This window comes from Amaranthus tricolor, chromosome 17 (genome assembly GCF_026212465.1).
Source record: "Amaranthus tricolor cultivar Red isolate AtriRed21 chromosome 17, ASM2621246v1, whole genome shotgun sequence".
Taxonomy (NCBI): Eukaryota; Viridiplantae; Streptophyta; class Magnoliopsida; order Caryophyllales; family Amaranthaceae; genus Amaranthus; species Amaranthus tricolor.
In genome coordinates, this window is record NC_080063.1 from 16,903,642 (window position 1) to 16,931,102 (window position 27,461).

A 27,461-nucleotide genomic window follows, 5' to 3' on the forward strand; every position below is an offset into this window, starting at 1 on the left:
TCCAATATTTTTAAACTAATTAAAAGTAAAAAATTTGAGAATGAATAGAAAAACCTTCGATCATAATTGAAATCCATAAAATACTTATTGCCAAATTTCATTGAGCAGCAAACGCAGAAAACTGGTATCAATGGAGAAGACGACGATCGAAGATGAAAGCAATTCTTACTAAACAAAGCAACTTTCGATGCCAATTTCTCTGGCCTAACCTACCGGTAATTGAAGCTCTAAACATAGCGGTTTTCATCAATGTACACCGATTCATGCCGCCATAAGTCCTTTACTCTTTACTTCTATTTATGATAATGTAGGTGTAGCCGTCATTACTGTCACTGGTTCAGGTAAACATTATCTTTTTCTATTTCAATTTGCAAACTGGAGTAATTTGGATTCTTTAATTGTTTATGTTTACAGTTGGGCTACTTTATCATTGACATTATTGACATTTGATTAGGGTTGATGAGTGTTGATTTAATGTCATGCTTATGAACGAGTCGATTCGTGTAGTGTGTGTAAAACTTAGTTAGATGATGGACAGATTCCGTGTAGTCAGTAATGTAATGCATTTATGCGTTAAGAACATGTTATCTGGACTTAGTAGTGCTGAATTGAAGTGAAATTATTCAGTAGTGAAAATGATAGGCAACTTATTGTTACTGAATATAAGTTAACTTATTAGAACTTTGAATAAGTGGGGACTCGGGAAACATATTAGAGCTTAATCATTGACATTGGGTTGAGTTTTTTGATTCAGAATTTCTACCAAACGAATCAATAGGTGAAACATTTACTATTGGATGAAAATGTAATTGCATCTCTATTGCGTCTCAGTTGACCAGGGGAGTAACTAGAAGCATGGAAGCTTGCTTCGGCAAACAAGTTGGGCCCGCGCGGCTAGCAACTCAATTGCTTGGGCGAGCATTTGTTATTAGAACCTCGTTTTTGGCTATTTGCATGCCTACAACTTTGGGGACTCCGAGGTTTGATGTTTTTCACTCTTTGAGCCTATGAAGGAGGCTCCCAAGGTCTGAAGACAATGCAAGAGGACTAGTGCAAGCAACCTTATTTTGGCCGATGAGCATAGAGAGAGAATGAACTTATATGCGAGAACAAAGCATTAGAGTGAATTCAAGTTGTATCCAAATATTTTGAGAGAGTGTTGTTAGTGAGTGCCCAGTATAACTGTTGAATATCATTAAGAAATATAAATCATTTGATTTAGGAGGAGGGTACTTTAAGGTATCCATAAAAACACTTGTTTCGTGTCTTGCTTTGCATTGTTTGTTGTGTGTGTTTTGTAAAGGAATTGGATGTGCTTTGATCAAGTGTAAATACTAAATATAGGACAAACTATGGAGATAAAATATATTAGATCCTTTTAGGTAATCATAGCGTTTTACTAGAAACCAACTTTGATATGTTTACTAGATTGTAGGAGTATTAGTTTACTATCAATTATAATCGGGTCCTATAAGGTCACATATATGTGTATTGATCAGATTAATTTATACTAAATAACATAAGATGCTTCTTGGTATTACGACGTTAGTTTATTGCATTGTTTGATTATATGTTTTATTTAGAGAATCAAAACACACATTAATATTCATTATGTCATTTGGAACAAAATAAGACATAAGAAGAGACATTCATCTTCATTATGTCATTTGGAATAAAGACATATGAAGAATGAACTTGATGTATAGATAATGCATTAGTTTTTTTTAATCACTTACGCATTGTATTTTCTATAATAATTCTATATGCAACATTCTACAATAGTACAATCAACACCCAAAAAGTAATAAGAAATTAGTTTCTTGTTCCGTACTAGTATACGTGGTGTTTCCATCTTTACCTGTAGACGAACACTAGAGGGACGACGATTGACATTCTAATATCTTCGTTCGGTGTAGTTCATACTCGGTTTACATTGTGGAACTCACGCGTCGAGGGTATGATATTCTATTCTTTTATTTGATAATTCATATTATGATATGCTAGTTATCTTGGATTAAATGTCAAGAAAACGTTTCTTAAAATTCCGCGTATCATGTCTAATTTCCTACATTTTGGATTTGTGTCTTCTCCCTCATCTCCGTTTTTTCTTTTCTTTATGAGTCCAATTACACAAGAACATCTACAGAAAATGCTTTAGAATATGGGTAACAATACTGTTAAACCATGGTCTTTAGTCGGTTACTTGTTTACATATGGCAGTTTAGGAGTGTAGCAGGTAGTGGAAGAATGTGGCTATTAATAGAAAGCAGTTATTTACAGTTACTTTAGGAACTCATGTATATATGTTGTGGCCATCACACATTTTTTTAACACACAGAAATATAATATACAAAACACACACCAAAACTTGGTGATAAACCAGAAATCATGGTATCAGAGCAGCAACGATTCTAAGTCATTTTTGCAGCTTCATCATTTACCATTAACATACCTTAAACCCAAAAATGGCAGATGAATCAAGAACTGTCATAGCACCAGATCAACCGGTCACAATGGGGCAATTATTGCAACTGTTCAAACAGTTAAACTCCAATCAACCAACCCCTGAAACCGTGACCAACACCCATACCCTCTACATCTCAGAGAAACTAACGAATCAAAATTACACAAAATGGTCCAGGCTGATGCACTTAGCCATCAGTGGACGAGATCGTCTCAATCACATCATAGACGATCCTCCTTCCACAAATGACCCAGCGTACAGCCAGTGGACCAAACGTGACTCGATTGTTATTTCGTGGATCTTAGAGAATATAGATTCTGATTTGGTGAATCAGTATCTCGATTTCCCAACAGCCAAAGCTTTGTGGCAAGGGATTGAAACTCTCTACAATAGTGGGAGAGACGGCCTGCAAATATTCGACCTGACAGTCAAAGCCAACAAAATGCAACAGGGAACCGACACAATTGAAACTTATTACAGCAAGCTAATCATGTTGTGGAAAGAAATCGACAGAAGGCAACCAAATCCAATGAAAGACCCAGATGACATCATTGTTTACAACCAACTAATCCAGAAAAATCGATTATACCAGTTCTTGGCAGGAATCCATCAGACATTCGACAAGGATAGGCGCGACCTCCTACTTTTAGATCCACTTCCTACAGTGGAGGAGGCTTATGCAAGTATAAGAAGAGAAATATTGAGGCGTGGCATCATGAAAACAGAGCCCTCATCAAATATGGAATCATCGGGCTCCGGTGGAGTTTTCTCGGCGAAGGAAAGGAACTACAGACGTGAGGATGACAGAACACACCTCAAATGCACCCACTGTGGAGGCACAAGACATACCAAGAACGAGTGTTTCAAGCTTGTAGGCTACCCGGAATGGTGGCCAGATGCAAAGAGGAGGGGGGAAAGAAAGCCAACACGTTTTCCGGAGCAAAATCGGACCGGACAGGTGGCCATGGGGTGGAGTACTGAGGGCCATACACCCATAGATGAAGCTGGAAAAAAAAAGGGAGAACGTACCAGAGAAGCCATCAGTAAACCAGATGAAGAAGGTACCAGAAGCAACAAAGAAAGAGTTTCTCTCTCCTTCAGATCCGGCGTAGCAGATGAAGAAGGTACCAGAGGAAGAGACAACGTCGCCATTTTAGGGTTAGAAAAGGAAAAAGAGGAAGAATGGCTCTCCCAATCTCGCCAAAATAAGGGAGCAGTAGAAGACAACGACGCACATTTAGGGTTAGAAGGGGAGAGTGAGGAGGAAGGGCTTCCTCAAAGCCCCTTAAATAAGGGAGCAGTAGGAGGGTTGAGAGAAGGGAGGGGGTCACGTGTACTGTCACGTGTGGCCATACTCCCAACTCAAAATTTTTCATCCTCCTTTAATGTTTCATCTTATTTTAAGGTGGGTTGGATCTTCGATTGTGGTGCCACTGATACAATGTCATTTGACCCGATTGATTTTTTGACTCATGACATACCTAGGAAAGACATCATTAAAACCGCAAATGGGGAAGGGATTAAAGTGAGAGGAGCCGGAACTATTTCATTTACAAAAAACCTCACTTTAAAAAATTGTTTATTTGTACCTGACCTGTCACATAAACTATTGTCTGTAAGTCAACTTACGAGAGATCTTAACTGTACGGTTCTTATGAAACCCGGGTGTTGTATTGTGTAGGATGCTCAGACAGGAAACATCATTGGGCGTGGTGTTGAGAGAGATGGACTGTATTACTTGGAAGAGGAGATTCAAAAGGGCAAAGCGGCACTTGTTCGCGGACTAGAGGAAAGGCAACTGTGGCATCGACGACTGGGGCATCCTTCTATAGGGTATTTAGAAAAACTTTTTCCTAATTTTGTAGGGTTGAAACCTGTGTTTAAGTGTGAAACGTGCATCCTTGCAAAGAGTCATAAACATTCGTATTCTAATAGCTTGAATAAAGTTGATGTGCCCTTTATGCTTGTTCATTCTGATGTGTGGGGGCCTGCCCCAGTTGTAGGACTACATGGTTTTTCGTACTTTGTTATCTTTATTGATGATTGTACACGCATGAGTTGGGTTTATTTTCTTAAACAAAAATCTGAAGTTTTTCATGTGTTCGTTGAGTTCTATAATATGATCTGTACCCAATTTCAAGCCCAACCTCGCATGCTCCGAACTGATAATGGTAGAGAATATATCAACTCTAACATGGATCTTTTCTTTAAGCAAAAAGGCCTCATACATCAAACATCTTGTCCTAACACACCCCAGCAAAATGGCGTGGCGGAACGGAAAAACCGTACACTCCTTGAGATGACCCGTGCTACTATGCTTGACTCTCGTGTTCCTACTTATCTTTGGCCGGAAGCCATCGCTACTGCCAATTACCTTACCAATAGACTTCCCACTAAGAGTCTCCAATACCATACACCTCTTGTCACCCTCCAAACCCATTTCCCTATACCCTCCACGCATATTCTACCTCCTCGTATTTTTGGGTGCACCGTATTTGTTCATTGTCCAGCGAAGGTACTCAATAAATTTGACCCTAGAGCGTTGAAATGTGTTTTTATTAGATATGGTCGCAATCAAAAGGGTTACCGGTGCTATGATCCCTCGACCAGAAGAGTTTATACCACCATGGATTGCGAGTTCATTGAGCACGAGTTTTACTATCATCATCTTCGCCGTCAGGGGGAGAAGTATCATGACGACGACAGTCTCAGTTGGCTAGTTAGTCCGTGGTTGCCCAACCTTGGTCCAAAAGAACAAGTTGACAATACTACAGAGTCACCTGACAATGCTACAGAGTCACCTCACCAAGATATTCTGTTCACTCCTCCACCACCACCAGTCCTGTCTGACCATCAGGTAAGTCATATAGCTCTTGATAATCATACATCTCCTGATAACGATATTTCAGCAAGCACTAACAGGGATAATGTGATAGTTGATACAATGAGTGAAGATATTGATACAGACATAGTTGAGACAAGTGAGGAAATTTCCACAGACACAGGTGAAGCAAGGGGTCATGATACATCGTATATGTTACCTCCTCGGTCCACTAGAGGGGTTCCTCCAAGAAGATATGATCCTGAGTATGAAGCACAACGCTCGAGATATCCGATTGAGAAGCTATCAGGATCAGGAAATTTGTCACAAAGTGCCTTAGCCTTCAAGGTAGCTTTAGATACAACTACGAGCCCAACCACAGTCGAAGAAGCTCTAATGTCTGCACACTGAAGAAAGGCGATGGAGGAAGAAATCAACGCTCTTAACAAGAATGGCACATGGGAAAAATGCATCCTACCAGATAAAAAGAAAGCCGTCGGGTGTAGATGGGTATTCACGATCAAATACAAGTCAGATGGTACGATTGAAAGGTATAAAGCTCGATTGGTGGCTAAAGGATACACTCAGACGTATGGGGTTGATTACTCAGAAACTTTCTCTCCGGTTGCTAAACTTGATACAATCCGAGTTCTATTCAGCATTGCAGCAAACCTAGACTGGCCTCTCCATCAATTTGATGTGAAAAATGCCTTTTTACATGGAGAGCTACAGGAGGAAGTGTACATGGAAGCCCCACCAGGGTTTACATCAGGGTTCTCAAAGAATGAGGGTTGCAGATTGAAGAAGGCATTGTATGGGTTAAAACAGTCCCCTAGAGTGTGGTTTGGAAGATTTACCTCTGCAATGAAGAAATTTGGCTACAAGCAAAGTAATTCAGACCACACCTTGTTCCTTAAACGAAGAGGAGGCAGAACAACATGCCTGATAATTTATGTCGATGACATGATCATTACCGGGGATGATAGAGACGAAATTGAAATTCTGAGAAGGAAACTGTTTCAAGAATTTGAGATGAAAGACTTAGGTAGGCTGAAGTACTTTCTAGGGATTGAAGTTCTTAGATCGAACAAAGGAATTTTCATATCCCAAAGGAAGTATGTTTTAGACCTGTTAACTGAAATAGGGATGCTGGATTGCAAGCCTATCGAGACACCAATGATGCTGAACCATGGACTACAGATGATTGAAGGGGGAAAGTTAGCTGATCGCATGCAGTATCAACGCATGGTAGGGAAGTTAATCTACTTAGCTCACACAAGGCCAGATATCGCATATGCAGTAGGAGTAGTCAGCCGGTTCATGCACAAGCCTCAGGTTCAGCATATGGACGCAGTATATAGGATTCTCAGATACCTCAAAGGGTGTCCCGGTAAGGGAGTACTTTATCAGAAAAATGGTCACCTTGATCTAGTGGCATATACAGATGCAGATTGGGCAGGAGATAGAGACGATAGGAAGTCAACATCAGGCTACTTCACTTTAGTCGGAGGAAATCTAGTCACGTGGAGGAGTAAGAAGCAAAAGGTAGTTGCCATGTCTAGTGCGAAAGCTGAATTCAGAGGTGTGGCAAAGGGAATCACCGAGGTCCTATGGCTCAGGAAATTATTAAGTGAACTGGGATTCACCCCTACACAGAGTTGTGAGTTATATTGCGACAATCAAGCGGCTATCAACATCTCAGAAAATCCAGTTCAGCATGATCGCACGAAACATGTAGAAGTGGACAGACATTTCATAAAGGAGAAATTAGAAGCCCAAATAATCAGGCTACCACATGTAAAATCAGAGGATCAGCTAGCAGACATTCTTACGAAAGCGGTTGGAACTTAGTTCTTTGAAGAAGTCTTACGCAAGTTGGGTGTCGGTGACCCAACTACCCAACTTGAGGGGGAGTGTTAAACCATGGTCTTTAGTCGGTTACTTGTTTACATATGGCAGTTTAGGAGTGTAGCAGGTAGTGGAAGAATGTGGCTATTAATAGAAAGCAGTTATTTACAGTTACTTTAGGAACTCATGTATATATGTTGTGGCCATCACACATTTTTTTAACACACAGAAATATAATATACAAAACACACACCAAAACTTGGTGATAAACCAGAAATCAAATACCTTATTGTGCCATGTGCGTTATATTTGTGGCTTAGCATAATGATAACAAATCTATTAGATCTTTTATGCATTTATTATATGATTATCATTATGTTATAAGTATCAAATATGCTTTAGAATTGTTGTATAAGCTTTTCTTGTATGTGAGTTTGACGACCCAAGGTCACATACAAGTTTGATAAACCAAGGTAGATGACGATAAAATGCATAGGTGTATGTTGCGTTTGTAAATTGATTTTTGTAGTCTTTTTGATATTTTGAGAACTTGCACTTTGAAATGGTGTAGAGAGGGATAGAAATAAAATGCTAATACATATGGATGTAAGTATGAATATTTGACAGATTCACCACAAGTATGCACAAGTAGAAAATGGCATTGGTGTCAAGAAGGATAGTTAGCAAACTTTGAATTCTCAATGATACATGTACACCACAAAGTGAATGCAAAGACTCCTTAGATCACAAGTGATCTGCTATATCACTAAGCGTAAGAACTTTCTTGCTTGATTTTCTGATCTAAGAAAATAAACAAGACAAAGGTTTTTGGACAAAAGTTCGATTTCATATTTCATACTTCACTTTCTTCTTAATGTATTACATCTAAGCTATCAATAGAAAACAAATCTAGAGCAAGAAATTAGTTTGTTGTTACTATCCTAGTACAAATGAAGAAAAATACAACTTTTTTAACTTCCCATTCGCCCACCAAGTGGGAAGTTACAAAACTCGTTTTTGACTAATTTAAACAAAGGAAGGAGTTGGAATATGATCCTACATGATTACTTGGAAGGGGAAACACTACACTAACACAACAACCAACCTTTGGTTTGCAGTTTCGCATAACTCCTCCTTGGAAGTTGGTGTGACTTCCTTGCCATGATCTCCATTGCATCTCAATTTCCATACCTCCTGGTTAGCCTTAGTAAGTTATTAAGGAGTCTAACTAACTCCTTAAGTAACTACCATAGGCGTAGTTTGAGTAGTTACTGCATAGTAGCTTCCACTAGCATGTCTCTTATAACTACCCATGTTATTTGTAGCCTATCATATCAGTGAACCTATCTTCAAGGGATTGTTTGAGGGTCGATATGGAATGTTGCAATTCCTAGACATTTTCTTCTATCTGTTCCAGTCAACTGGCTTGAGATGGAGCCATGATCGATTGCTCTGATACCACTGTAATACTTTAGTATTACTATTTAATAAAAGAAAGGCTGTGAAGAAGAGATTAAGAATGGAAGAAGGAAACGAAGAAGGAAGAATGCTTGTAGTATTATGATAGTAGGAGAGTAAGGTACTCCCCTGAGCTATTCAAGCTGCTTAGTAGCTCCAAATGTGTAGATACCCAGTGATGCAATTCCAGTATGATAGATTCTCCCCTTCCCTTTACAATATATAAAGTGTATTCACCCATTCTAGAATGATCATTCCTAACAAACTTCCTTCCACCTCAGCGTTTTTATAACTAAAAAGAATGGATATATTTTTTCTATTTTTTGTACCAAAACTGAATTAATAACAGATTCATTAAAATACTATGCTTCCCTTCTTTGCTTCCTGCTGTATACTTGTAAATTGGTGCATCCATCACAGGCTGTATTAGGATTGATTGTCTTTGTATTTTGTGCAATAAGACCTTGCTCCTCACTGTTGAAGTTAAAGGACGATGCGCGGGTAATGGAATGTTGTTGATGGATGTTCATTTTGGAAAAGAACTAGCTAATTTTTGCCAGGGAGCACTTGCACAAGAAAATAATTCATTGTAGTGGCTAGTGAGAGGTGTATTCTCTGTTAACCAGTTTATTATGTTAACAGAACCATAAAATGCATGTTATAGCCTTTGGTCACCTTAGAATTGTGATCAGACTATGTTTTCAGAATGTAATCTTTGTGGTTGTTTGGGTTTTCAAACTTATTTGTATATCGTAAAAATCCCATTACTATTGCAATCTTATCAACTGATCTTCGTATCTGGATCTATAAATTATATGTCCTACCAAAATAGAACAGAATATTGCTTCATAATTACGTATCAGGACTCAGGAGATGTATTGATGAGGTTTTTTGCGCACAATAAATTACTTCCTCAGCGTTCTCCCCTCGCCCATTAATCCTAGTACATAATACGAAATGTCTGTTCTGGTGTATGATAAAGATATATCTTCATATGAACTTTATTTAAATATCAATTAATATGCAGGTGAAGTCAGATGGGGGCTCTATCGTTGAAATTCCTCCATTGAAGGCGAGAGTGTATCAGATTACTCCTAGCATCTTATGAAGACACGTTACTTACCATGAATTACTTTTTAGCATGTTCAGGAAAGTTATACTACATCAAGTTATCAAACCAGAGTGTTCTGATGCGTGGATTCTACAGGAGAACATCTTTACCATGCCTATGTGTATTTCCAGTCTCTTCCTCTTGGATAGTTGAGAGTCAAAATATAACATTCAAAATATTCAAGTCTGTTAGCCTTACCATCCTATGGAGATCAAATAATGGAAAGATTTTAATATTTATGTTGAAAACATCAGAAGCAGATGCAAGTCTGGATGTAAAGCTTCAAGCAATGCAGGGATTCCGTGGAATTGCACCAGTGGAAGCATTTTATGTTTCTGGTATGCTAATTCCTCATGGTGTTTCTTCTCTCAAATTTATCGTACAAGTTTCTGGTTTTGATGGGTCTTGTCAACAACTGGTTGATTCTCCATCCTTCTAATTGGATTCTGAAGGTTAGCTCCTAGTAATTGTCTTTCTTTCCTTCCCTTTAATTGCTCAAGTGGATGTTAAGGTGTTACAAATTTGCTTTACTACTTTATGGCGACACATAACTAGATAGTCTGGTTTTGCTTCTGTATATGACAAGAAAACATATTTGAGATGATGTCTTCTTGATACAATGTCTATTTTTCTGTAATTAAAGTGTTCTACCTTGTCTTTTTCCGAATGGAATATTATCCGATGCCATGCCTCAAAGGATCAAACTTTCAAGGTTTTATAGAACTAATTTTCCATGAGACATATGAAGGGTAATTTATGGTTTTTTAAAATATATAATGCTATGTTTGAGAACAATGAATTCATTTGAAAATCTAGAGTTGACTCAAATTTAGTTTTTGGCAAATCAAAAAAGAATTTAAAATTTGGATTTAAGCTAATTCTACCATTGTTTCACAAGTAGTTAAAGTTGAAAATTTGAGAATGACTTCTAAAATTTTGTTATTCTCAAATTCTTTATTTATGATTTCATAATTAAAATTTACAATTTGAAATGAAATACCTATTCCCAAACACAACCTAAGGGTGTTTAGAATTTTCTGTTAACAAAATAGTACGAGATCCCATCAGTGTGAAACCATAAGAAATTCTTTGATGGGTCCGTTTTATTGATAATGCACTATCATGCAATGCAAAAAAAGATTTGAGATGGCCAGATGGGGTTCTGTGGATTTTTTGTGTGATTTTTCCTATTTCCAACTAATCCGCTTTTGTCTTTTATCAAATTAGCATATAGATTAAATCAATGATGAATCACTTAAGAATGCTTAATTGTAAACGATCATTCGTTAACAGTGATATGAGTGATAGTTACGTAAGACTGAGGGAGTTTCATATTTCCCTCGTGAACTCTTTTCCTACTTTTTGTTATATAACATAATATTTGAATTCATTTAAATAGGAAAATCAGAACTTAATGGAAGCCAAGATTTGTTGAGCAAGGTTGCAAGACATCTTCATTAATTTAGAAGGTGAAAAACAAAAACAGTTTTTTCTCATGTGAGCGATTGAATCTATATCTCTAGAAGTCTAACGATCTTAAGAATAGTGTAAATAGTTGGTTTATGGTAATCATATTTTAAATGTGGCACCCTTGTTTAAGACTCAATCACTTGATTCTCCAACATACTTATAGATAAGTAACTTAGATTCAGAGCACTTGTGTCATGCATGTGTTTAGTGTCCGCTAATTTTGTAAAAATTGTCCATGATTTTAGTCTAAAGTGAAGTTTGAAGCATTATGTCAAAGTTTCAAGGATTAGATGTAGGATGAAGAGTCCGATTTACTTTGCTTACGACATGTGTTTTATTTTGAATGACAAAGAATGTGAAATGTTCTTATGCTGGCTTTGATGCTGTGATACGAAGCTAGGATAATATTTACGGCTCGTTTGATAATAGATATTAAATGGTGGGAATGATAATAGAAAATTAACGTAGTTTTGATAAAAATATCTCTTGACAAATTTAATGATCATGCTATTCTCCTTCAACAATCTTATTTTCTTCACAAAATTTCATTTCATTGCATTACCAATTGAATAAATGGTATTAGGTGGTAATGAAAAATTGTGACCAAAAAATACTTTTTTATGATAAAACTTTCATTACCATGGTAATGACTTGATATATATCAAGAAAATTTATACTATAAATCATTTTCATTACCACCAAATTAGTGTTGTTAACCAAATGTGCTGTAAAGGTAACTTGGTGTTGTGCTCCCTTAGGAATACATAACCTTCAACATAGCCTTAACTGAGCTTAGATATAGCCATATAGGTGTACCAATTATGGAATTGAGTAGGAAGTTTCCTATTGAACTAGATATTCAATATGAAGTTTTTTTCCTTTAGAGCTTGAATAGCAATAAAACCCAGTTACAACTTGCAAGTGGAGGAACAGCCCCTCTAATCACTGTTAGTAGTAGTTACTAGTTACTAGTTACTATCTTCATCTTTCTCTTAGGCTACCCTACCAATGTTTCTTGATTGATGTAGCATTTTACAATTGATAATTAAGCATACCCTGTTTGGGACTAGTTATTTTGAATAGAGTAAGTAGTCTGTCAAAAGTCATGCTTCCTTTTCGCTAAAGTGTCTGTTTGCCCAATCTCAGTTTTTGGTCCGGTAAATTTAGGTTATTTTATTTATTTTAAACATTATAGTCAAAACCCAAATTTTTGGATTGGTTTAAAACTGGGTGTTCGGCGGATATAATTTTTCCAAGTCCTACTGCGTAGCATACATTGTCAAATAAAAAAATTGGTTCTCTGGAATTGAGTGCTAAATAGTTTACTGTAGTTTTAATTCAGTCATAACTTAAGAATGTCGTTTCATAGCAAAGGAAAAAGGGCTGTTTGTCTAGTATGCTAGTGATTGGAGTATAGGTTATGAAAAGTGGAGATGTGTTGAGAAAAGAAAAGAGTTAAACCAAAACATGGGAGAAAAACGATTTTAGTAACCAAACTACCGTTTTTCCTGGGAATCAGTTGTTTTCCTCGAGCCCTCAAAAGAGAAACAAGTATCCTTCCCATCCTTGTTTCCAGAAAGCAGCAAAATTGAGGTTGATGGATTTTAGCCAAGGGAATGCCCTTCTTTGTCTTGTTATGTAGACTGCAGCATGTCTTTATCCTAATGTCAAGTGGTTATCATATAAGTAGAATTTGAGAGATCATTTGCACGCAACATTTACCCAGTAAATGGGGCCATCTTGTAAATTTTGAGGTTCATATGCCAATTTCACATATATTAATTAGACTCTCTAAATTTACAACCAAAAAAAAAAAAATCTTTTCTAAATTACAATTCTATTACTTGTTTCTTATTTACTCGGTTACCACAATATAATGTAAAATAGTATATCTGCATTTAATTACTTAGAACTAGAAAAATATAGATAAAGAATCAAAAATTTTGGGGTCCTTTTGAAATGGAGCCTTGTGCACGTTCATGCTTATAATTAAGAATAAAGGCACAAAGCAATTGTCTTGTTTTGCAAACTAGTCTGCAATTATTTTGTTATGGTTGTTGTTACCCCTCAATCTTGACTCCTTTGCTACCGTTCCTAGTTATGTCAATATACTTTATTGCATCCAAATGTGTCACATTCCAAGGGAAGTGGATGTCGTATCTTCTATCATTTAATTTCAAGATAGTTAGTAGAATGTGTGCTTGTGACTTTATTTTTGAATTAGTGTGCTTGTGATTAGCCGTCACATGTTGTAATGTTTCAAGAGTGTTTTTAACGAATATAGCCACCGGAAGTTAGCGCTTAACACCACAAAAATTAATTGAACTTTAAATGAGTAGAGATTGATTTGAATATGGTTTTTGAAAATGCGTTCATTAAATGTTTCAAAAACGTTGTAATTTAAACATTTTATAAACTTTGTAAAATAAAAATATGAAAAAGATTAATATAATTATAAGATTGGGTATAAAAAATCTTTAAGAAGATATAAAATATAGCTTATATTTAAATCCTTATATACTATATTGCTTAGTATTTTTTCCAAGGAAAGGGTGAACTATTTGATTTAGCATTATTTTATAAACACTTAGCTCAAGCTTATTTTTAATTATTATCTCTTTTTATTTTTTTTCTCAATCATTTCTATTTATTCTTAAGTGTTAAACATTCTAAGGAATGTAAAGACATGCTCTTATGGATTTCATAATTGCATCTATCTCCATACTATTTTACATACATTTAGTTGACATAGAATAAATATAATCCCTTTCCTTCAATTCCCTCTTTAATTTCCTTGAGATAATCATATTCATCCAAATATTAGACATTTTTATGCTAAATGTTTTTGACTTTTAGTTGTATATTTTAATTTGACATTTTAAAGGATACATAATGTTTTTAAACTTTTAGTTGTATATTTAATAGGACATTGAGGACTGCACAGAGTCATGACATAATTTTTTATGTTTTGGTCTCAACTAACTTTTCTATGCGTAGACTATAGTCTAAATGCTAATTCAGTGCGTCTATATGCACAAAACACATTATTTACTGACCATCAAGCTGGTTTTGTAGTCTGGGATTCGAATTGAGGCTTATATATTACAAAGAAGATTAGTATAGTTTCTGCACTAGGATTAGTGGATCACATTATTTTTTTTGAAATTATTTATGGTAATGTGATTTTGTCACAAAATTTTCAAAATAAAAATTATTTAAACTATCGAATGCTTGTGGGCCTGTTCGACGCAAAGTAGTTTAACTGTTGTATGTAGTTATAGTTTTCGGTATACTGTCTGATTAGATTAGCTGTGTAAAAAAATAATATTGTTTGGTAAAAGTAGTACTTATGATATTGAATACCATTTGTTAAAAGAAAATGTTGAAAACATCTTAAATAACTATCTTTTATTTTGAAAGCTATAAGTTGTAATGTTCTGAAAAACAACCACTTACCTACACAACTAAATGCTATTTAAATTGTTACTTTACAAAATAATATTTTAGCCTCATCAAACTACTAACAGTTACTGAAATTGCTACCCCGAATATATAACCTTATGATTACATATGAAAGTACATATCTTTTTAAAGGCAAAAAGGTCGTATTAGTTATGACTATTTATTATGATCAGAGGGGCTACAGAAACAAAAAGGGGATTTGATTAAAATGGAGTGTAGAAAACTTTGGAAGTTTGACTTGGGAAAATGCTTCCTTCAATAAACAAACAGCTAGGAAGAATCTTGGAGTCAGCTGTTGTCCTTGTTGCCTTCTGCATTTATTTAATTTTCTTTTCTGGCTCTTTTAGAAAACTATTACTTTTTTGATAAGACATATAATAGTAAGGAGAGATGGATTTGGAGAAACATGGTATGTATTAAATATTTGGTGAGATAAGATAATATACTGAACTCTTTTATTTTGCATACCATGAACTCAGCACTAACACTTGCCTCCCACGTGAAACAATCCAAGAACTCTATTGTATCAAAATTTTAGGGGTGTTTGGTATTTGGTTTTTACATTGGTTTTTTGGTTGGATTTTGGCTTTTAACTTGTTGGTTGGTATTTGGTAAATGGCTTTTAGACTAGCTAAAAAACTGGCTTTTAAGCCAAAATAAAAAAGTTACTCCAGTTAGTTTTTTTTTTGTTGACTTTTGGCTTGTGACCCACTTTTTTTCTAATAAACAGCCAACAACCATTACTTAAATTTACCAAACATCTCCATAAACAGATGACTTTTTAGCTAACTTAAAAGCCAATAAAACAACTAACATTTTCAGCTGGTCAAACAAACCAACTAAAAAAAGCCAACAACCAACAGATAATTGCCAAACATCCATAATTAGTATTTTCTTTCCTTTGATACTTGCTAGATCAAGACATCTTATGATATAAGTATATTTGAAATTTTTGCTACATTAGTTTCTTCTTCTATTATGTACTTAAATTTCAGAACTGTGCTGTAAAAGGACTAGGGTCATGAATGCACCACCTAGAGTTTTTTTTTTCATTTGAATATGTGGCCGACTTCCTTCTAATCGTGTTGTTGCTCATTTTGGTATGATCTACAATATGACGGTAGTTTTGAACGGAGGAAGTATTTGTTTGAAATTTGGTCATTGATTTGTTTGTAATTTGATGCCGAATGCCTTCTTGACTATCAATGTGACAGTAATTCACCTTGTCAACACTTGTTTTTCTTCCCTTAAAACAAAATGTGTTTTTCTTCATTCAATCTGCTATGGCTCATCAAGACCTCTTTGTGTGATAGTGAACTTTTTAAGGAAATATATATTTGGATTGAATTGAAATTTTTAGGAATTCACGCATATTTTCCTCTCAATTTATACACAAGGTATAATTAATTCCCGAAATATAAGTAGTTTTATCTTATTTTGCCAAAAAGCTCCATGAATATTTCTTATTAAAACTGCTTGTAAAGTTGTTTAAATAAAAACTTTGGATTATCTTTTTTTTTATTATTTTTGTTTTTTTTGGGCTAGTATACTGTTTTGTCCTGAAATGGGGTTTTCTTATTTTTTTCATTTATCTTAAAATATTTTGAGTTAAACATAACATACATACTCATGCATTCATGTATTTTGATAGTTAAGATAACGGTATATATGTTTGACAGCAAGATGGAATCATGGAATAGTTCAAATGGTATATGGACTACTGCACAGGGCACTTGAGCTCAGATATGGACTGTGGTTGGAGGGTTGATAGGTACTTCTTCCATCCTATTGAATTTGCAACATTTTTTTTAGTCTATCAAACGAAATTTGCTCCAATTTTATTTTTGGCTGTGACTCCTCACTCTTTATTCAATTTCTATTCACCATTTAACTTATTTTTTCATCTAATTTACATATTTCACACTTTTAATGGAGTAAGAGCATTTTCTCCAACTCTTAATAAAGTGAGACTATACTTGTTACAAAGTCTATAGACAAAGGAGTAATTGGTATGGTAAAAGCTCTGACTTAGTTTTTGTAAAAGGAAAATAGGGTAGTCAAAAGATTAATGAAATATAAGATTGCTGTTGATATTTGCATTAATGACATTCCAACATTGATCAATAAAAACAATTTAGCATATTGTTTGAGGATTTAGGATGACTCTATTTGATTATACAATAAGTAATTAACTCCATTTAGACAGTTTGAGGATGACTGTTGTCAGTCTTACTCTATCCGCAATACAGCCATCATTTTTTTTTTTATTTCCATGTCACATGGCAGCCTTGTTTGTGCTTTTAGCTTTGGTGATCATTTCTTTGTATGCTGTTTGCATCTATAGTTCTCATAAATTGTGCTCAAAATATTTTTGTGAAAAATATTAGACTCCTAATATTATCTTTTAAATTATAGATATGACGTTTTTTTTATGAAGTTGTGCTCAATGATAACACATTTAATTACCCAATGCCACTAAAAGCATCTGACGTACGCAATTATACTCTTATTATAGACAATTAAGAGGTTGTTTGTAATCAAATATTATTTGCAACTTATTGCACAGTATTTTCAAGGTTAGGAATGTCTACCTTCCCATTTCCGTTGGTTTGGTAAGGTATTAGCAGTTATTCATATAAAATATAAATTATATTCTACAACTACATATACTTATGTTTGAGTTGACTCTTGTGAAAAAAATTTCACACTTGATGGGAGTACATGTAATCTTTCCACTATTCTCTTTGATTTGTATTTAAAAATTCAAGTTTCATCTGCTCTTGTCTTTAGGCATTTTGTTAGGTTATTCTTTGCATTTCGAAGAACAAGAACAAGAAGAGTAAGGCAATAAATACCCAAAAGAAAAAGAAGAAACAAAACGCTGTTGGACAAAAAGACTTTCTAGTTTGACTTATGTCTCTCCTTTAATGGAGTTTACTGGGGTATTCCATAGGTGGGACTCTCTATGTTGTAATTCTTGTGTAGTGCTTTCTCTTCTTGAAGAGAAAAGACACTAAAAAGGAAGAAGAGGAAAAAAAGTTATTTGCAAAAGTAATTGTTTTCTTGAAAAATCTTTTATATTTTGATGTAGTTTCTCTAGGGTAGTCTCTCTAGGGCCCAATCTTTGTTTCAATGTCTTGAGTGCTTTCTTTTCTTGAAGAATTAATAATAATAATAATAATAATAATAATAATTAAGCACAAGATTAGAAAGTAATTATGACATGAACCAATTTAGTTATACTTCCTCCATTCCAAATTACTTGCAACATTAGGAAAATAACACTATTTATTTATCATCCTTAATTTGTGATTAATTTTTAATTTATAAGTTCAAACATAGTCAAGTGAGATCTTGTTTGATTCGTCTCATTGCAAAGATTATTAATATTAAATTTTTATAATTTTTTTATATTTATGATTGAATTAGTGCATTGGACTGCATAAAAAAGCAAATATTGCAAGTATTTTGGAATGGAGCAAGTACAAAGTATGAAAAGAAAAGGGCAAACCATGGATGCCATATTGTTATACCAATGTCATAATTATGAAACCATGTCATGTCCAAAGAAAGACTCCCTTTTGAGGGAGTCTTGAATTACATGATGTTCACTAGAAGATGGGAAATTCAAGTATTGTTGTTGGGAGATATTGTTCTGGAAGAGGAAAGATTTGTCATCTACTGCCTCAAAGTTGTTTTGTACTGGGTTTGCCATGTTACTTGGCTCTTGCTGCATCTGGATGCATAATATCTCTGCCTGAGCTACTGCTAGTTGCATTTGCAGCTGTGAAACCTGGTTTTGTAGGAAAGATATGGCCCCTACACATCCATACACCGGATCCCTCATCCTTGCATTCGCTTCGTACACTAGACTACTTACTGCATCTGCTCTTTGCTGCACTGGGAGCTCCTGTTTTCCATAGCAATGCAAGTATAACTGTCAAACTAACTTTACAAATATCGTTAAAATCGGAATACTTTGAAATGAAATTTATTATTTTCTCTGTTCCAATATACTTGCAACGTTTACTTTTCTACGCAGTTTAATGCACTAATTCAATTCTTTAACATCTCTAATTATGTATAATAAAAAAATATAAAAATTTGATATTAATAATTTTTGCATTAAGACGAATTAAACAAAATCCTACTTGACTATGTTTTAACTTATACATTAAAATTTAATCACAAATTAAAGGATATGAGTGAATAGTGTAATATAGTCCACTGTCGCAAGTAATTTGAAAAGGAGGAAGTATATACATTGGTTTTTTTAAAAAAGATGGTTTTGTAAATAACATAAATATAAGGGTGATTAAGGCATATTTTTTTGGATGTGTGAATGTGTTAAAATAGGTTGGCTTGCATAATAAAACACTTCATTTAGTGAGATTTGAGCTCAAATTCACATGAGCTGAGCTCAAGCTTAAACTGAACTTATCTCAGAACGAGCTTATATAATAAGCTCGAGCTTGGCTCAGTTCGCTAGCCAACACTTGAGGAGATTCTCGAGCCTGTACGAGCCTATATAAGCTTGAGCTTGGCTCAGCTCGCTAGCTAACACTTGTGGAGATTCTCGAGCCAGTACAAGCTTATATAAGCTTGAGCTTGGCTCAGCTTGCTAGCTAGTACTTATGATTATGATGTTTTCTACTTATGTTTGCTCTTACTCACCTGCAACATTTTGCTGACATTGCTAGCACCAAATACTTTATGGACGATGGCAAACTTGTGGGGATCATCGGAAGGGAAGTAAGGGGCGAAAATGCAGTCTTTGGCACATCTACGACGAAGCAACTTGCAAGAAGCACAAGGTGAAGTTCCATTGCCTCCCATTTTGTTATGGAATTGGTAGTATATGGGACAAAATAGAGAAACAATTTTGGAGAAAAAAAGGGAATATATAAGCTAAGAACACAAAAGCCTATGGCCGCTTGGAAAGTATGAGAAAAGGAGTGTGGCTATTTATAATTGTAAAACTTATGTTAGCTTTTGTGCACTTGTTAAAAAAAATATTACAGAAAGTTTAATGATTAAAAAATCATTAAGGATTGTTTATGATATTAAATGTCTGAAAAGAAAGGAGTGACTATGTCATGGAGGATTTAGAAATAGTCTAAATTTTCTAGCCTTTTGTTGGGTGATTAAACAATGGGTAATAATCTGGTATTGGTTTTGGTCTTTGGAACTCATTTTTTGAGACCTTTTTCCTATGAGATTACTTTTGAACCTGGGCATATCCCCCCTTCTTTGGGTGTGGGTGAGATTTAGGGATTTATTAAGATTTTGCTCTATTTATCACGAATAACAACAATAATGTTAAAACTTTAATTTCAAAAAATTTGAATTGGTGATAGAAACTAATAGAACAGTTGTAGGGTCATCCCATAAATTCTTCTTTTTCATTATTTTTCATATTTTACCATCTCAATATGTAAATCTAAAATTCTTTGTATTCTTTTTTATTTCTGCCCTTTATGTTATTTTTATGTTCCTCGCTCTCTTTTAGGTACTACTCCTAGCTTACAAATGCATCGCATTTAAACCTAATCAAAATGTCAAATGCTTCATTAAGGTTGTCTCACCGTGAGACAGCTTAATACGGGCTGACCCAATATTTAATTTTAACAAATAGAAGAAACAGTAAATATGTCATGTTCAGTTACATTTCAATTTACAATAATTATTACCGGTGGTGGAGGAGATGTATCAAAAGAAAATTATTAATAACCTTTTTTTGATAAAATTAACACAAATTCTTGTGAGAGACCATCTATAATTGCACTGGCTCAAAAAGGAATATATACAATAAGTTTCTCAGTAGACATTAAGAATACTATAAGTAGGCATTTAGAATATTGTAAGTACTTAGATATTTACTCGGTGGGCATTAAGTATATTGTAAGACATGTAAGTAGACATTAAAAGTATTGTAAGTAGGCATTAAGAATATGGTAAGTAGGTTAGTAGGCTAAGTTTCTCGGTAGGCATTAAGAAAATTATAAGTAGCATTTTAAGTACTTTTTTTGGTTGGCATTAAGTATATTGTAAGTAGACATTAAGGATTATAGTAATAGACGTTAAGAATACAGTAAGTGAACATTAAAGTTTAATGAATTATAGTAGTAGGTTTCAGAAAACCAGCTGATTAATTATTAATGTTAGAAAACAAACAATCAATTTAACGAATTTACTTTTTTAATTTTATTTTCTGTTTTAATTTTTGACAAATCAAACATGTTAACGATTTAAGTTAGCAAGTAATCCTAATTTGGATTGTGTTTTGCAAATTAATTACAAGCAAGTGGTTGCTCTAGTAATTGGAAACTGATATCATCGTTAGCTTAAGATTTATTTAGTAATTATTGTTTGATTAAACAACTTAACAACCATATATTCTACTGATGCTTTTTGCATCCTGCTGAATGCTGATAATCTATCATCTATCATATTCACTACTCACCAAGTCACTAGCAATAATAAGATCACAAAGCCTTCTAACTTATATTTTGTGGCTAATATTGTTTATATTACTCAATTATTTAGGTACTTTTATATTTTGATACTTTGCCCTGCAGACATGCATTTGGATTATCGGGTTGATTTGAAGTTATATGTTTCTAGTCGAATCAGAGTCAGGTATTGTGACTACATTAAATTTTAAGTAGCTTTAAAATCATTTTGTAGTTGGGTCAAATTCAAGTTTAATTACAAGATCGGATGAATGTCGGGTCGCCAAATCTATTTTAAACCCCTCTACTTTGTACCATTTAAATTAATTTTTGTTGGTTTTAATCAAATTTGAATCTTTTCTTGTATTATAAATGATATTTATAAACTTATAACAAGAAAGAAGGGCATTTTAATATCAATATAAAGTTGCTTTAAAAATATGAAAATAGTAAAAATGTCTTCTTTGTTTTTTGACACTATCCTTCAATATATCTACATTTATTCTTAACAAAGATATAATCAAATAGAATTTCTACTTAATTTGTCTCAATATAAATTATATTAATATTCATTTTTTATAACTTTTGATTATTTATAATTAAAATTATTAATAATTATATTATATTAGTGCATTGGAGGAATTGTAAAATTCAAGTGGAATACTTTTTGTAGGAGGGATGGGATATTTATTATCATCTTCTTTAATTTATAATTTTCTAATATTGAACAAAATAGAGTATTTGTGTATGGATTTTGAAATAAAATATGGATTACAATTATTTAGCAAACAGGAGAGTTAGAAAGTATGTAACTCTCTAAGCTTTCAAAGGGCAATGACAGAAATTGACGTTGATATATTCTGAACTTGTAACTGTGACGCGAAAATAAAAAAATAAATAAATAAATAAATAAATAAATATATATATATATATATATATATATATATATATATATATATATATATATATATATATATATATATATATATATATGTTAATTTCAATGATAAGGGTTGCAATAATATTTATTTTTCCCCCAAAAAATTCTAAAGGCAAATATTTACAAATTAACAAATATTTTTTTTATCAATATTAAGTAATATATGTTATAAATGATAAATATTTCCTCCGATTCTACTTGAATGCAATATTAGGGCACACAACTAAATGCAGTATTTGAATTATTAATATATTTGATTTCGTACTATTATTAAAATTTGATATTTAAACGAATCTAACGAGATCCCTATAACTACTTGAGATAAGTTAGCCAATGAATAATATAAAAAGTAAAGTGCTCATTTAATTAAGACCGTAATATATATATATATATATATATATATATATATATATATATATATATATATATATATATATATATATATATATATATATATATATATATATATATATATATATATATATATATATATATATATATATTATAAATTGATTTATCTATAAGAAACTAATTGTACAAATTGAATTAAGATATTTTGTGCATTTCCGCAATATTTGCTTGGGAAGATAAGCTAGTATTTTGGTAAGATTATAAGATTGTAATTTCGGTCATTTCTGAGATTTTGTGCATTAATTATTATTAGTTAGCTATTATTTAGAGTATAAGACGAATTTCGTAGCTACAGGCCTACAACTATCAGCTTAATAAAGTTTTAGGTCGTAGCCCTAACCTAGGAGATGTTATAAGTCAACCAAAAGTTTAAATTCATCATCATCATTATATCATCATTATATCTTCAAAGAAAGAGAAACCAAAAGTTTTAATTGATAGTTATAACTCCATGATATAATATATTATTTATAAGTCTCTGGAGTTTCATCTTTTATCTTCGTTTCTTTATTTGTTTACTAATTCTCCATCGTTGCATATACTCGGACCATTTTAAATGATTTTCTTCATTTTCTCGTTAATCATCTTCTCGTTGGTATTTGTAACTCTTAATTAAACCCTTTCTCATACCTTTGTTTCAAACTCTAACAATTAATATATATATATATATATATATATATATATATATATATATATATATATATATATATATATATATATATATATATATATATATATATATATATTTATCCATCTAAGCATTCGTATTTTCAATTAGTAAACACAGATTATTAAATAAAACGATTTGATAGTGAGATTATCTCTACTGTGCTGGTCTAGATACATTTAATGTGTTAAAGCGATCACTTACAATTTTAAAGTGATAAATTAATTAATTATAAATTTATCTCATATTAAGACGGTCTCATACAAGAATAGTTTCATCAGTGAAATAGACAAGTAGGTCTGGCTAAGTCAATATATTTATAGCCTTTTTTTTTTTTTTTTTTTTTTTTTTTGCTTTCCTCCCCACTTTGGTTTTCTCATTTAATTTCTAAATTTGCTCAAAATTTGTTTGATTGTTTCTGATTAAGTTGGCAACATAACTACCCTTCACCTATGGTCCATCAAACTATCCTTTTTATTCTACTAATTACTTATATAATTATCCTTCTAATAATTGTATATAACAAAATTAAGCTTCATATACCAAATGAGTCATAATTATGAATTAGCCTACTCGTTAAGAATTGTTGTTTTTAATTTTGTGACAAACGTTTAATTCTCATTATTTATATGATTGATTGATTTTATTTCCTCTTACTAGTACAGATGATTGATTTTATTTCCTCTTACTAGTACAGATTGTTGGAAATACTTCACATGTGAGACAAGATCCCACATCGATAAAATAGTGGGTTGTTGACTTGCACATATAGTGGGTGAGCTAATCTTCCTACTACCATATGGTTTTGGGAAATAATGAACCTCACCAAGTGTATGTGCAAGTCAACGCTCTTGACTCGTGGATTTGTAGGCTCAAGCCCACGGGTCTCCTGTGTCCACACGAGTGGGCCACGGTGAAAATTATGTGACGAATTGTCACGGCCTAATACAAATGATTGATTTTCTTTCCTCTTACTAGTACAGATTCTCTATCCTCCTACTTCCAAATAAAAAAAAACATACGAAATGAGAAGATATCAACACTATTGAGAATTTATATGGACACATCAAATAGATCAAATAGATAATATACTATATGCTATATTGGATTAGTTTGAATGCTAAATATTTTTATTATCAAAACATTTTGAACCAAATAAATAAAACGTAGACATGAAAAGAGTTGTCGAAATCTACAAAAAAATAGAAATTTATATTAGATCAAAATTATCATCACTATTAAATCTACTGATTTACCTTATTTTATTTAGTTTTCATAGAAGTTGTGTTAGATTTTTATTGGATTTTTAAACAATGGATAATTTTAAAAAGAAAATTCCGAAAATAAGAAAATTTTCTACAAGGTTATATTTTTTTGTACAATTCATGTAATTTAAAATAGTGAATCCCATTTTAGTTAGAAATTTTGTCATAATATCATTTGATCATGGAAATATTGTCATAATTAATTTTTACATCTACATTCCTAATTTCTACAAGTATTATAATAAGTCCATATCTAGTCTTTAGTATTTTATTTAAAAAAAAATGTAATTTGAGTTATGAAGTTTGATGATCATGTGTTTAAAGTCATTTTTAAAATATTGAGTTTTCAATATTTTAATAGATCTTATTAAGTAACAATTTTTTAATGATAAAATAATAATTTTCTATTAATTGAGTATACTGTAAATATTTTTGTATGTAAATCAAATTTTCTATTTATTTTGATTTAAAAAGACTTTATTTTTAAAATTATTTATACACTCCCAAGTTAATTAATAACATATTATTATTAATTTAATTTATTTTTCTTTTGTTTGGTTCAATTATATATTCTTATATACATATCAAAAAATATCTATAAATTTTTATATAAGTACAACATCTATTGATGTAGAGTCAATTCTTATTAATTAGGCTCACACTTAAAAGAGGCATACATAATATATATTATATTTGAAATTTTTTAAAGTCATATACTAACATTTGAAATCAAATGTTATATTCCAAATTAGGCATGCATATATTATATTTTTAAAAGATTTTTTTATTTAAATCTACCATTAAATATATAATTTTTAATAGAGAAACAATTTTTGTCAATATGGCTTCTCATCTAATTAAATAATTCCAAAAGATAAGATTTTTATAGTTTTACCATTTGTCATTTTCTTTAAAATTAATAGTATTTATGATTATGATTATATATTCTAAATCAAAAAAAACATAAATATAAGAAGTTTTTTAATTAATACTATAGCGAGAAAGGGGAAAAAGGAAGAAGAGGTTGAATATATCTAGACCAGGAATTTTACATTGACCGCCGCAAAAACTTGTGATTGGTTCATTGTGTATTAAATACTTAGAATGAGTTCTCTTTTTGACGGTTTATTCATTATCATCATCATATTCATGTGTATTTTATTTATAGATAATTATAGTCAAGGTTTGTATTTTATTTATAGATAATTATAGTCAGGGTTTGGGGCGAGAAAAGAGATGACGGCTCATATTTTTATAGGAGAGTGTGGTCAAAGAGTCCCTCAGCTCAAAAAGGATCTTCAAAGAGAAAGAAACCTACAACTATCCAAAAGCTTACAACTTACACCCATCGTTTGTTATTGTTCTTTGCCTCTACTTATCGTTCTTTACTGTTCTTTTTGCTAGTTTGTTCAATCGTGAAAACTTCTCCCATACTGAAATTAAATAAGGAAAATTAAAATTTAAAAATCTCATATTTTGACTAATATATAATTAAAGCTTTTTGTAATATTTATTAATTAAAAGTATATTGTGATTCTTGTTAATATTGGTGCATATGCGTTCTGTAATAATAAGAAGGAATTTGAATGCCGCTATATAAGTTTAAAGATGCATTAAAAGGTGATCAAAAAGTATTTTAAATGAATAAATGGTTTAAATGTGAAATATTTATATATTGATCGAAAGTGAGATTTTTATTGTCAGATAAGATAAATTGTGAATTTTCTATTTTCAATTGCCTTAATTAATTGACCATCAATTTGATTAAAGCCTAATAAGGTGAATTTTTTTAGTCAATTAACTCAATTATTATGACAAACATTCAAGTGAATGCGTAAAACTAGCACTACCTCGTTTCTACTCCCCTTCCCAAACAATACTAAATAAATATTAATATAATATAATAATATACTAATATCAAATTACTTTCATTGCTAATCACTAGGGACCCACGACTTCACCACGTAAATCTCAAGTGGAAATGTCCGTTTTAATTGGTCCCACATAAGGATACAAACTTAAGTCGCAAATTTTCATTTAAACGGGCTCATGATAATTTATAATTTGATTAAATAATTCATTTAAATTAATTAAAATATTTATTTTGAATTTTTAATAATTTTTTTTTGAGCTTCTTATATAAGCATATCTTACAATGAGATAGTATCATGTAAAATTGGCTCATTGATGATATTTGAAGTGGAATTGTTCAAATAAGAGTGAATTAGATCTCATGTGATGTGCAACATGAATAATTACCGTCTAAGAGTGATGTCCCAAAAGATTCATTCGATGCACAAGTAAGACGTTAATGGTTTACTATGTGTTCTATGGTCATATGTAGACTTATGTTGTGATTTACAATATCACGTGTTATCGCTTATGACTATTAGTAAATAATTAAAATAATAATTTGAAATTAACTATATATATATATATATATGATTATGAAGTATTTAATTTGATGTAGCGATAGATTTAAACTTATTATTATCATTATAAATCACAAGATTAAAGATATTTATTATGTGTTCAAATTTTTTTAATAATTTTCTAATTTCTAATTGAAATGATAGGTTAAAGGATAATGAGCATGATGATGGTGACATTGTTGGAGGGTGGGATACTACTTGAATACAAATTAATCATTGAAAAGAATTTGTGGTGATAGGGAAATGGAAACAACCCATATATGGAAGTTATGAAGAGAAGTTCCATGTACCTAAATTAATCATTACATACTCTAAAAACATTACATGATCATTTATATACTTGACTTAATTAAAATATGATGATTTAGATCAAAAACCCAACTCAATTTGACAAATAATGATCTCATATACTCATTACAAGTATGAAAAGGATAAGATGAAATAGTTGGATAATCAATTATCAATCAAATTGTGTAATATAGCAATAATTTGGTTTTACTAATGCAAGAAATAAAATTAAAATAAAATAATACTTTAATTATATGGTGACTTTTCGACTCTTTTTAATTTATTTTGTGTGAAATTTATATTACTAATTATATAAGATTGAACAAGATTAAAAGCCATAAGTTAAACCCAATAAAACGAAATTGAATTAAA

General features: G+C 32.1%; 2 protein-coding genes across 6 annotated transcripts; one reads left to right on the forward strand and one right to left on the reverse strand.

Moving 5' to 3' along the window:
* The first annotated feature begins 1,961 nt into the window (after positions 1-1,961).
* On the forward strand, positions 1,962-19,472 carry LOC130803947 (uncharacterized). 5 transcript variants are annotated; one of them, XM_057668184.1, is made up of 4 exons: positions 1,962-4,297; positions 9,619-10,154; positions 16,314-16,405; positions 19,335-19,472. In XM_057668184.1, exon 1 carries the CDS (start codon positions 2,466-2,468, stop codon positions 4,143-4,145), a length of 1,680 nt encoding a protein of 559 aa, XP_057524167.1. In that variant the 5' UTR covers positions 1,962-2,465; the 3' UTR covers positions 4,146-4,297; positions 9,619-10,154; positions 16,314-16,405; positions 19,335-19,472. The 5 variants fall into 5 exon arrangements, with proteins under 5 accessions (XP_057524167.1, XP_057524169.1, XP_057524168.1 ...); XM_057668186.1 differs by lacking the exon at positions 19,335-19,472 and adding an exon at positions 18,064-18,231; XM_057668185.1 differs by lacking the exon at positions 19,335-19,472 and adding an exon at positions 17,425-17,550.
* On the reverse strand, positions 18,179-19,470 carry LOC130803948 (LOB domain-containing protein 12-like). Its single transcript, XM_057668189.1, has 2 exons — positions 19,309-19,470; positions 18,179-18,544 (listed from the first exon to the last, which is right to left on the reverse strand). The coding sequence occupies exons 1-2, from the start codon at positions 19,468-19,470 to the stop codon at positions 18,179-18,181; spliced, it is 528 nt and encodes a 175-aa protein (XP_057524172.1).
* Positions 19,473-27,461: the final 7,989 nt, after the last annotated feature.

What these genes read in the sequence shown, in the direction of transcription:
- LOC130803947 (XM_057668184.1), top strand. Translation starts at nt 2,466, where the DNA reads ATGGCAGATGAATCAAGAACTGTCATAGCACCAGATCAACCGGTCACA.
- LOC130803948 (XM_057668189.1), bottom strand. Translation starts at nt 19,470, where the DNA reads ATGGGAGGCAATGGAACTTCACCTTGTGCTTCTTGCAAGTTGCTTCGT. An exon ending in ATGTCAGCAAAATGTTGCAG is followed by an intron (nt 18,545 to 19,308) that starts GTGAGTAAGAGC and finishes TATGGAAAACAG; the next exon opens with GAGCTCCCAGTGCAGCAAAG.